At 46.1% G+C, this 12,951-nt stretch overlaps 1 protein-coding gene across 3 annotated transcripts in view; it reads right to left on the bottom strand.

Moving 5' to 3' along the window:
- The window catches only part of TPP2 (tripeptidyl peptidase 2), a 68,616-nt gene extending 62,672 nt beyond the window's left edge, over positions 1–5,944 (bottom strand). For 2 of the 3 annotated variants that reach the window (XM_081215191.1, XM_081215193.1), the window contains exon 1: positions 5,697–5,944. In XM_081215191.1, coding sequence (XP_081071317.1) covers positions 5,697–5,861 — 165 coding nt within the window. In that variant the 5' untranslated portion in view covers positions 5,862–5,944. The remainder of the gene's footprint in view (positions 1–5,696) is intronic. The other variant, XM_081215192.1, reaches the window with a different exon arrangement.
- Between the last annotated feature and the right edge of the window lie 7,007 nt (positions 5,945–12,951).

The raw sequence follows: 12,951 nt of genomic DNA, 5'->3' as shown, positions 1-12,951 counted from the left end.
TCTAACATACTGAGAAGGCTCAAAATCATAATTAAACAAAAATCACTGCAGAAATCATACCAAACCCTGATAAAATTATGATAAAACTTAAATCAGGGGCTTCCCTGGAGGCACGTGGTTAAGAATCCGCCTGCTAATGCAGGGGACACGGGTCCGGGAAGATCCCACATGCCGCAGAGCAACTAAGCCCATGCGCCACAACTACTGAGCCCGTGAGCCACAACTACCGAGCCCATGTGCCACAACTACTGAAGCTCACGTGACACAACTACTGAAGCCCGTGCACCTAGAGCCCACGCTCTGCAATGAAGAGCAGCCCGCACTCACCGCAATTAGAGAAAGCCCACGCACAGCAACGAAGACCCAACACAGCCAAAAATAAATAAATATATAAATAAATTTATTTAAAAAAAACAAATCAGACACTGCTTTTGAAGGGACTGGCTAGTATCTTTAAGAATAAAATAAAGTGAAAATAAAGGAATGAAGAAAAGTGTAAGAAAATCTAACAAAAATAGAAGCCACTAAGAGGAAGTTAATACTCTTCTATAAAGTTAAAACTAGCCAGATCATGTACTAAGACCATAAGCAAATAATCTATTTTAAAATGTATTCCAAATAAGCACATAATTTGAAAGCTACACCACAGCACTAAGAACACAAACCATTTGTCTTCACTTTCTCGTTCAATGACCAAACAACTTCGGTGACTTGAGATTGAGAATCACAAGAGATCACTAACAAGTCAGACACGGATCCCTCTCATTAGAAACCTTATTATGAGTGTGAGCAAAGGAAGAAAGCCTACCGGGATTTAGTGGCTTATTTACCATCTACAACTGCCACAAGCTTTACTCACTAGGATCTCTCTCTCTCTCTCTCTCATTAAAAATTCTCATACATGCAGTTACTCCTTCCTTCAACCATTAGGTAAAGGGAACCACTCCACTGGAGATAAGAAGATACAAGAGGGAGTTTAGGGTTAGGAAGGACAGGTTTTAAAAAGGCAAATCAGCTGAGAATTTTGCAGAGGCGCTCTGGGAGGAGGACAGGAAACTGAACTGCTAACGCTGGAACTCTATCCCTCATCTTTGAGGATGGGGAGGGGTAACGTGGGCCTGAAGGCACAGTTACTATGAGGAGAGCTAAGGTGATAAGCCCTGGGAACGGGGGAGGGAGACTGAGAGATGCTTACTGGGCGCCACTGGCCGAACAGAACAGAAGTGGCCCAAAGGTTCTCCCCAAACATCAAGAATCTAAGTAACTTTGGGTCTCCACTGAAACAGTTACAGTGAAGTTGGTGAGGGTTTGTAGAGGACTGGAACAAAAGGGGGAAGGTTCGCAAATTATCCTGCACAAACCAAAGTGAACGTATGAGCATCCATTTGAAATTTCAGGGGAGATACTGAAAATACTCCTTTAAGCAAAGAATGGTATGTCATAAACAAACACTATTAAATGACTGTTATTCTAAGAACATAATGATGAATGAATAAGACAGGCTTTGCTTTCAGAAAGCTTACAATCCAGTTGGGAAGACAAATGAGAAAAGAGAACAGGACTTCCTTGGTGGCGCAGTGGTTTAGAATCCGCCTGCCAAAGCAGGCAACACAAGTTCGAGCCCTGGTCCGGGAAGATCCCACATGCTGTGGAGCAACTAAGCCCGTGCGCCACAACTACTGAGCCCAAGTGCTGCAACTACTGAAGCCCACGTACCTAGAGCCCGTGCTCCACAACAAGAGAAGCCACTGCAATGAGCAGCCCGCGCACCACAAGCAAGAGTAGCCCCCGCTCGCCACAACTAAAGAAAGCCCACGTGCAGCAACGAAGACCCAACGCAGCCAAATAAATAAATAAATTTATTTTTTGAAAAAAAGAGAACAGCAATATAGGACGATAAATAATAATGATAAGGACAGTGTCTAGGAAAGCATGTAAGAACACAAAAGCCAGCTTGGGGGAATCAGGAAAGGCTAACTGAAAGCGAGGTAATAAAACTTAAATTAATGGACAGCACCCACTATTAGTAAACAGGTACATGCCTATGATAACTTCCTTACTGCGCTCCATTATATTTCAGTGAATGTAAAATTAGGAAGACTTTTACAGGACTACTTCCTCCTTCCCAAACTGTTTTTTCCCCATGAGGAAACTGTGGACATTATCACATATATACATTTTTTTTTCCATTCAACACAAATTGTTACAAGCACATTTCATACAAAATGAATTTGGATATATGCTTTCAAGGAATTTTAACTGAACCAGGAAAAAGGTATATAAGCCAATATACTAAAGTGAAACATTTTAGGGAATTCCCTGGCGGTCCAGTGGTTAGGACTCCGTGCTTTCACTGCTGAGGGCCTGAGTGCGGCCAAAAAAAAAAAAAATTTAAGTGCTATAGGATATGAAAAAATTGCTATGAGAGCAAACTAAATAATATCACCAGGGACTGGGCCTTACTCCTCTTTGAACCCCCAGGTCCTACCACAGCGGTTGGCACATACATACACATAAATACACAGTGGGGGGCTGAATTAATAGCACTAGATAACCCCAAAGGTAACAGGTGAAGGCCCAGCTGGTCTTGAGGGATTAAGTAGGCATTTACAGGTGATTGTAGAAGGCCTGCAGGCAGATTAAACCCCATGTGCAAAGGCATGTGTTGGGGAAAGACCTGGAACATCTGGGTGAGAGGAAAGCCGTGAAATGCTGTTGGTGGAAGCACAGGCAGGGTGCTTCAATGGTGGCGTGGAGCGGCACGTGGACAGAAGAAGTGGTGGGATGAGAACCGAGGCTACGCAGAGAGCTGGAGCTGAATGGCACAGAGCCGCGCAAAGTTCAAACCTGGGGGTTTCAACACAAAGACAACTGGCATGCCCAAATAGTTCTGTTTTATACTAAGCAAAGGTGTGATGGGTTGTTTTTTGTTTTTGGTTTTTAAGGAAAGTAACTCTGGCCACGTGAAGGGTGACCAATGGCAGCCAGGAGACCCGCTGGCTACCGTGGGTTTATTTCTAGGTCCAGTCCAAGCCCCGTCTCTTGTCCGCGAAGCCTGATTGCTCCAGCTCTCACTGGTCCCCTGTTCAACCTCTGTTAACAGTTCTCTGCAGGACTACATCATCTCTTAACGCAGAATGTTAGGGACCTGGCAGGTGCCGGAATATTTGCTGAGGAAAGGACTTAATCATTTATTTAATTACTCCTCCTCTCATGCTGGCCACCCTCTACATTTAATGCAGCCTACACGCTATCACAAGAGAACTGGGCCCAAGGCCATCACCGAAGAATAGGACTAGAATGGGACTCCCCACTGTGTTCCTGAAAACTCTCCCTGGCACGCCCAGTCCCCTACTCAGACACCATGTGCCTTTCCAAATGTCCAGTTCAACCTCCTCTTCCTACTTCACTCTTTCCTTCCATTTAATTTCTATCCACCTTCTTATCTTAATGATGTATACACAGATCTACAAAATACACTTGTTAAAGGTAAAGGGGGGAAAATAACCTTACAAATTCACTCATGTTTGCAAGCCACCTTAGTGAACTTCTTTCAGATGGCCATGTTTAGGTCAATCTCTCAGAGTTCAAGTTGTTAGAAGATTAAGAGTTATGTTTTCATTTTACTTCAAACATGTTGTTGCTCAAACATTTATTATTACATGCACATAATATCTAATGCGTATTTATCCTTCAGAGAGATGGTGATTCAAGATCCGGCATAAACTCCCTCTACTAAATAGTCTTGCTTAAAAAAAATCAGTGTTTAACACTTTTCACAAGCACTTTAAGAAGTCACATGTAATTAATCGCCTCAATTTTCAGAGCAACACTGTGGGATGAGAATTACTGCTACTTTATAGAGAGAGTGATGGAATTATTTGATAAGCAGGTCCGGGAAATTCTACAAAAGCATTTTTACTGAGACACGACTCCTCCAGACTCTTCTGATCCCCTTATTATCCGGACAAAAGAGCCAGTGACCACTTACTCCAGCTGCTCTCCTCCCACTTATCCCTATAAAAAGTAAACACGGGCTTCCCTGGCGGCGCAGTGGTTGAGAGTCCGCCTGCCGATGCAGGGGACACGGGTTCGTGCCCCGGTCCGGTCCGGGAGGATCCCACATGCCGCGGAGCGGCTGGGCCCGTGAGCCATGGCCGCTGAGCCTGCGCGTCCGGAGCCTGTGCTCCGCAACGGGAGAGCCACAACGGTGAGAGGCCCGCGTACCGCACAAAAAAAAAAAAAAAAAAAAGTAAACACACACCACACCAGAATGGAAACCATTACTGCCCTATAATGAAGCCTCAATAAGGTGATAGCTGTCACTGCTGTACGTCTTCGGAGTTCTTAAGAAACGGGACCACCAGAGCTACCAGGAGGGAGCGCATCACCTGCTCCTCCTCTGATGCACCAGAGCTGCCCAGCAGGGCCACCATGAGGTGTGCTGCTGAAGAATGAACAGGAGGGAGCAACACTTCCAGACGAATTCTCTACAGAGTCGGCCAGACTGGGAACCGGACTGGTTCCCTTTTCCCCCGGCATTACATCCTACCTTCCAAAACGCTACCTCAGTTATACGAGAGCACAGTGAGGGATGCAGAGGAGGGAGAGGCATCGGGGAGGAGGAGAATTATTAGACTTCGGGGTTTTAAGAAATACAGGGGAAAGGTTGATACAAGGAAGAGATCAGCGTACAGGAGGATTAGCCAGGTTAGACATTTGGGAGATGAGTCTTGAACAACTGTGAAATTCTGTTTATTGCTGGGTTTCGGTGTCAAGCTCAGGTTAGTAAATTCACAAAAGTCAAACTTTGAAGACTTCAATGAGAATGCTTTCAACAGAGAAACACATTTTAAAAAATTACCTTTCGGCATGATACCTTGATCTAACGATTTCAAAGGTGGCTAGGGCAAAACAAAATAACTTTAAAAAAGCATGAAGTATGTTGTCTTACATTTTGAGGCTGGAAAAAAAAATATGGAAGCATAATTTAAATGCAGTCTTAAGAGTTCGCCAAAAACAAAGTTGGGTTCTTCTTTATATCAAAGACTAAGCCATGCGTTTCACTGACCCTAACAAGTACATTGCGGAAGAGGATTAAAAATAGAATACATAAAAGTACCAGAGGAAACAATTCCGGAAGTTGACCGAGTTATCTTCTTGAAAGCCGGCTTTCGTGTTTCAAGATAAACTATTCCTCCCCAAACCAAACCTCCCGAACGACAGCAATAAAAATGAAGTTCTGATAGGTCATTTGCCCCTTCCCTGTTTCCTTCCCACCCCCCGCTCCCATGAATAACAAAACAGTAAAATCCTCGTTTGCAAATAACAGGCACCGGCCGGTGGTGCCCGAGACACGAGGCACCCGCGGAAGAAGGCGGTGTGCTGGGCAGGAGCCCGAGGGCCCGGGCCTGGAGGCGCCTGGGTAGGAAGGGGCTTCCTGGGCGACCGACGGCCCTGGGCGCCCCGACCAACAGCTTTTGTCTGGGCCGGGATCAGGGCCCAGCCGGGGCGCCCGGCCGCCGGCCCCTCGCACCCCGCCCCCCGCCGGGCCCTCCGCCTCCTCCCGGCGGCTCCCCCTCGGCCGCAGAGCGGGCTTCGGCCTGCGAGGCTCCGACGCCGCGTACCCTCCGCGTTCCCGGCCCGGTGGCCGGCGGCCCGCGCCCCCGCGCCCGGGCCCTCGGCGGCTGCCGCACCTGCATGCCCGGAGCCCCGGGGTCGACCCCCGTGTCCAGGACGGCGATGAGCACCCCCCGACCGTCATACTCCGGGTAGCGGCAGAGGAAGGACGCGGCCCCAGTCTCTTTCTTCGGGAGGAGGCCGTGGAAAGGGAAGGGCTCCTCGTTCGCTGCGGTGGCCATGGACGCAAGCTCGAGGGCGAAGATGAGGCAAACTGCCAGGCTGCGCGCGGACGAGCGACGCGAGGACACCCAGGCGGCCGCGGGCCTGGGCGGGGGCGAGGGGCGGGGCCAGCCGCCGGCCAATCCAGGCCCGCCAGGGAGAGGCGTCCAATCACACGCTGCTACGTAAACCAACGGTGCCGCTCTCTGGAGCTGAGCCCGAGTGTTGCCCGGGCCGCAGAGAAGGAGGCGGAGTCGGAGGCGTTGTTGGAGGCATCAGTTCTCAAACCTGGGGTCTTAAAGAGACTCGAGTTTGGGATTTTTAGGGGACGGCCGGCTCCCATGCAAAGGGTCCGCGTGTCCCGGGCCGAAAAACTCCTCCGGGAACGGGAAAGGAAATGGGCTGCCAGTCTGTTGTAGCAGGTACCTCCCGCTGGCAAGCGATGTTTTCCTAACTTGTGGTTGTGGACTAAACTTTTCGGTCAGCTGCTGCAGGATCCCCGGTTGCCCCGAGGAAAGGGAGCCAGCTCACGCTCGCTAAACCCCTAAGAGTGTCGGATTTTGGCGAAATGCCGGTACAAGAATTTTTGTGAGGGAGTTCTTTGATTCAGTGGTGTAGGGATTGTGTTTCCCTTTCTCGAGTGTGTCCCTTTGATGGGGGGACGGGGGGGGGCGTATAGGGTGGGGATGGGCCAGAGCTGCCATCAACAGGAAGTGGGTTGGAGGCCGTTCAGTCGGCCTCGTAGCCAGTAACAAATACCAGCCTGAAGTGGGCCCCTCCTATCCTCATTGCTCACCCTGGGCTTCCGGGATTTCTGAAAAACATTCTTTTTTTTTTTTTTTTTTTTTTTTCACTCTCTCTTTAAATAGATGTTCCTGGTTGGTCCTGAAGGTTCTCCACTCAATTATGGAGCCAAAATTTGCAGTTTTTCAGATTAACAGTGGCGGCTATCAATTGCTCCGTGCTGCACTAGTGGCCCTTAATGATCTTTCTGTCTGTATTCTTGCCAGGGTAATCTTAGTGTTTTGTGTGGGTGTGCCAGCGACCCCTTTGGCAGTCTGGCGGGGCTTATGGACACCTCAGAACAATTTTAAATTCATAAAATTTAATATATAGAATTACTCCGGAAATTATGTTGAAATAGTTATCAAAATATGAAAACCAACTTTATTATATAGCAAGTTTTATACATATAGTTATATGTACGCTTCTTCGCATGAAATAACAGGAGCTAGCGCCAAATCTAATAAGCTCCTATAATTTCAAAATAGTAAAGAGCATAAATAGTATTTTGACACACCTGTAACGTACTGTGATAAACATTTTTATTGGTGAAACAGTAACAAACAGTAACTGCTGATACCACTCTGGTTATTACATACATCTATAATTGAAGGAAATATTTAATTAAAAGGTTAGTGGAAGTAAGGATGTATTTTTTTTTTCCTACTCAAGTTTTTGAACCCCTCAGGTTCTATCATGGAGTCCAGGTTAAGAATGCTTGGTGTAAAGGGAAATCCTATGTACACCAGTTTCCAATCCATAGGATTGGGAGATTCTCCACTAAATCTCAAAAATCACTGTAATGGCTGTGCAATTTCTTTGAATTGTTTACCTGTCCATTTCTTCTATTCCGTACATCTTAGAGAAGCACGTTCTCTTTAGTGGAGAGGAAATGGAGAATAGTTAATGTTTTCTTTCCTACTCCCAACTGTGTTTATGTTACCTCTAGAAAAGGGCTTAAAATTAATGGTAAAGAAAAGAAACACTCAGAAGATATTCAAATAGAACATGTAGTGACAGATGGAATAGCTTCCAGTTTCAAAGGAACCGGTAGTCCAGTTGCTTCATTTTACAGATGAGGAGCAAAGGTAGACAGGTTTACTGACTGCCACGGGTTATGAAATGGAGTTAGTGAAAAAGCTGGATTTCTGTTCTCATAGTCTGCCCCCAGTATTTTCTACCACACCTGTTGTGCTCTCTGACCAGAGTGTCACCCAGTGAATGGATGGTGAATGAACTGTTCATTGTGAAACCAAAGTGGCAGACTTTTTATTAGACTCCTATAACAATGTTCTTTAAAAAAAATTTTTTTTTCTTATGGCTCCCATAAAAATGTTTTAGAAAAATTACGTACCCTCTTGTATAGTTTTAATATAACTTTTGAAATTTGTCATCATACGTTCAAGAAATTATAAAGGATGTGATATCTGGCATTTTATAAATATTGACATTCTTTAATGAAACTTCTACATCATTCATTTAAATATAGCCAGTTGAATGTTATTCTTTGATATCTGCCATTTTCTTTATATACCTGCACATATTCCATTTAAAATCAGATATTTGACATCACTATTTCTTCTTGAAATTTTATTAACGTTCTACACAGAATTTTATCCTAATGTAATTTACATTTATGATTGAAAGTCCTATTGATCATTTATTATTATCTGCAACAAAAATATGTATGTTAATATTTAATTTAAAATTTTTTCCTGGGATCAAAGTGTTAAAATTTTCCTTTTGGACTATCTTTCAATTACTGGAAAGTTGATCAAAAGGACATAAAAAAATCTTAAGCTTTGATAAATATTTGATTAAGATAAAAATTACAGAACAAAAAGAAAATTTTTATTGAAAATGCAGTTCTTAAAAAGACGCATGAGATGCATGTTTCGGGGCTTTGATGAAAGGTTTTACTGACAGTTTTTCAAGTCGTCCCTTTATTTGATGCCCAAGAAGCTACTTCACCTGAAGGTGATGCACGATAGTAAGATGCCTTTTTTTTCTAGGAAGCTGGAGACCCAGCTGTGAAACAGGTGCGAAGGGGAGGCGGTGTGTCCTCCCCTCACAGGCACGTCTTCAAGCAGATAAGTTTGGAAAAGAGTAGATAGGACATGTAAGTAAGCCTCTGGAAACTGATCATATTGAAATTATCCATGACTTTAAACCAGTTTGAAGACCACTGTTTTATAAAACCCCTGAAATCACTTTAACTCAATAAGAAGTCATTTACTCTTTGTCTTCAAGCCACAGTATTCTCCACATTCTGCGTTTACACCTCCTCCTCTCTGGATTTAATGACATTGCCAGCTAAGGGAACCCTCTCAATGCCAAGTCCGTTTGCGCAACTGGACAAACAGTTTGACAGTTCATTGGCTTTAAGAAGAAAACAATTAAGATATAGATAAATACAACTAGGGCTTAGGAATGGGGAGGAGGAGGAAGGGGATGTCAGGACACAACAGGGTCAGCGGACCGGTGCATCCTATGTGGGGTAAAGTAATAGGCTGGACGCACGCACCCTCCCACACAGCATTGTTCGGAGCGGGAAGGGCAGAGCAGGGTGTTCCCGAGGGCCACCTCCCTTCCCCATCACCTGCCGGGTGGGAGGCTGCGCGCCAGTGCAGAGGTGCGGGCAAAGGCATCGCTTCCCATGAGTCACTTTCTTTGTAGCTATTGCGGCACCGTATCATTTAGAGAATATTCTTTAATCAAGTATCCGAAACTGCGCAGAGATTGTGAAAGCGTCATCGTGTCCCAGATGCTGGGCGTAGAAATCCTGCGCAGCGTTGCAGCGAGGCCACTCCTCCCGTGGCGGCTCCCAGGCGGTGATGGAGGGAAGTAGGAACGCTAGGGCCGGGCCGTTCCTGGGAGGTGAGGAACTTCTGTGACAGCAGATTTGGGCTGGCGGACTCCCCTCCGGCTTTGCCAAGCCTCCCCTAGGCTGCGTGGCACCCAGCCTTTGCTTTTCTCTTCTTTTCTCAGGGTCTAACTTGCCTCGCGGCCTGATGGCCCTCCCAGCCTTTGGTGGACCCTTGACTATTTTACCTTACACAGGCATTTCCCCCGATAGAATCCTTGCTCCTTTAAGCCAGTCTTGGCACTTGCTTCTCGGGGGACCGGGACTAAACTAGCTCACACCAAACTGAGATTCAGGTGCTTCAAACTTCACCGCTGCTGCCCCCTGGAGGCCAAGGCCGTTATTACCATTCCTATCGAATATGCCGGCTTCCTAGACATTCTCCAGTGCAAAGCCAGATGGAAAAAGGTATTCGGCAAAGCTTAAATCACATGCCTGCGTTTAGCTGTAAAGGAGGCTGGGAGATTAACTTCTGACTTCTTGCATGGGTAGGCAGGACTGATAATGTGGGAAATTCTATAAACATAGAAAGGCCTTTCAAAAGATGCCTCTTAATTCAAAAGATTTGTTAATTATACCGAATAGCCACTTTGCCAACATATATATATCTATAACATGTCCATTCAGCCTTAAGACTTACATGATTCTAAATACTTTATTATTTATTTAAAAAAATTTTTTAGAAGATGTTGGGGTAGGAGTTTATTTATTTATTTATTTTTGCTGTGTTGGGTCTTCGTTTCTGTGCGAGGGCTTTCCCTAGTTGCGGCAAGCGGGGGCCATTCTCCATCGCGTTGCGCGGGCCTCTTACTATCGCGGCCTCTCTTGTTGCGGAGCACAGGCTCCAGATGCGCAGGCGCAGTAGTTGTGGCTCACGGGCCTAGTTGCTCCGCAGCATGTGAGATCCTCCCAGACGAGGGCTCGAACCCGTGTCCCCTGCATTAGCAGGCAGATTCTCAACCACTGCGCCACCAGGGAAGCCCTAAATACTTTAGATTATGCTTGCTATCCTCTCACTTTCTATTCTTTCTACCTGCAAACTAAATTAAGCATTATAACGCAGTTCCAGGTCCTTGAACCTTCAATAATAAAATGATAAACTAGGCAATTTGGACCAAGACTCCTGCTGAGAGTAATCAGAAAAACTGGACAACACGTGAGAAAGTATACTTATCGGCAAAAGAGGGCTAACAGCGTGGTGAAGAATTTCTGGAGCGGAGGTAAACTCAGAAACTTGAGCCTAACATTTAGGACAGCCTTGCCTTTCAGGGCAAAGGGAAGTGGGGAGAAAATCCTGAAAATTTAGAAAAGTGAAGGCCAGTGCTCACTTCAGCAGCACACAAACTACAATTGGAATGATACAGAGAAGATTAGCACGGCCCCTGTGCAAGGATGACACACAAATTCGTGAAGTGTTCCATATTTTTGACCTAAATGGGAAGGAAATCCAAAAAAGAGGGGACATATGTATACGTATAGCTGATTCACTTTGCTGTACAGCAGAAACTAACACAACTTTGTAAAGCAACTATACGCCAATAAAAAAATAAAAATAAAAAAGTGAAGGCCATGAGCCAGTGAGGTGGGCCTTGTCAGATGGCCATTCATGTCTAACCAGTGCAAAAGTTGGTATTGGCAGGTGGATGAGAGCTGGCCTTAGAAATCCAGAGATCTGAGCTTTAGTCCTATCCCTCTCTTGGTTTCTCATTTTTAGACAAGGCAGTGAACCTCTCTGGACCTCAGTTTCCTTGTTTGCATGGGAAAGAGTTAATGGAACTTCTTTGGTAGCTACGGGGGGTGGGGGAGGCATTTGAATCAATTTCAAAACAGTATGTTTTATGGTCAGTTAATATAAAAAAAGTTTCAAAATATCCCCCAGGGCAGAGAAAGGTCATGTGCGCTTAGCATACTAAGGCTAGGGTTGTCAGTTCACGAGAAATAGAGTCAATGTTATATAAACCGGAGAAGTGTGAATTTTTCACATAGCAAAGATAGGTGCCTCCTAAGCCACAGTAGAAGCCTCCCACTGCTTTCCTCTCGTCTGTGGGACCAGAGCTGCCCTTTCTCCCTTCCTGACAGCTCTGACCAGCTGTCCTTAGGAGCAGAAGCCATCCCTTCCTTCTACAGGATCCGTAGAAAGTGGGCAGAATAGCAAATCCACTGGCTTCCAGAGGACATTGGAGCTGGTAGACTTACAGACACATGAAAAACGTGGTGGACGGGGCTTGATTCTTTGTGTAGGTCGGGATGGTGTGTCCTGGGATAAGCATGGGGAGGGCTTAGGCAGAGAGGCTGCCCTCCACGCAAAGCACAAGCAGATGAGGAGCTCAGCCGTGGGTGGCCACAGGCGCAAGTCCGTGCCCCTCTGCAGCCTTCCCCAGCTGTGTTCACCGCCATCTTCAGTAAAACACCGATTGCCAAACACCTGACTGTCAGTCCAGGCTATGCCGTGGCAGCATGAAAGCCCACATTTCAGTGGTATAAAGACAGTTTCCAGCCGTGCTCCGTCTCCACTCCACCTCCATGGCAGGCTCTGCTCCAAGTTCCACCCAGTCTTGGAGTCAGGCTGGAAGAGCTGGCAGTCTCTGGAATGTTCCTGGTCTCCACAGCAGGAAAATGAGAACATGGGGAAACGTGCACTTGATCTTAAAGCTTCCGTCACTCTGCTCACACTCCACTGGCTATGGCAAATCCCAGGGTTGTGGCCACGTTCAAGGGGGTAGAGAAACGCAGTTCTATCGTGGGCCCAAGGGAACAATAACTGGGATATTTGAATTGTCCTAATTACTACCAGAACCTCATTGATGTTCAAGACGTTTTCACTGTAGTGAACGATCGGTTATGTGATACCCAAAACAGAAGTGCTTCTCTGCCCCAAGGTCAGTAACCCGTATGAACTGCCAGGCAGACAGTGAGGACATCTGTTCCTGGTTGGCCACCTAGGGGGAGGCACAGGACGGCAAATACTCCAGGTCGTCCCAGGGGAGCTAGAAATACATCTTAGGGTTCGGAAATAGAACATTCAGTTAGGGAGTTTGGGATTGACGTGTACACACAGCTATATTTAAAATGGATAAAAAACAAGGACCTGGGCTTCCCTGGTGGCGCAGTGGTTGAGAGTCCGCCTGCCGATGCAGGGGACCCGGGTTCGTGCCCCGGTCCAGGAGGATCCCACATGCCGCGGAGCGGCTGGGCCCGTGAGCCATGGTCGCTGAGCCTGCGCGTCCGGAGCCTGTGCTCCGCAACGGGAGAGGCCACAGCAGTGAGAGGCCCGCGTACCACAAAAAAAAAAAAAAAAAAAAAAAAAAAAAAAAAAAAAAAAAAAAAAAAAAAACAAGGACCTACTGTATAGCACAGGGAATTCTGCTCAATACTCTGTAATAATCCAAATGGGAAAAGAATTTGAAAAGGAATAGATATATATATATGTATAACTGAATCACTTTGCCGTACACCTGAAACTA

This window comes from Mesoplodon bidens (assembly GCF_964165515.1).
Source record: "Mesoplodon bidens genome assembly, chromosome: 17".
Classification (NCBI taxonomy): Eukaryota; Metazoa; Chordata; class Mammalia; order Artiodactyla; family Ziphiidae; genus Mesoplodon; species Mesoplodon bidens.
Note: the sequence above shows the minus strand (reverse complement) of the source record. Positions and strands in the feature narration are given on the sequence as shown.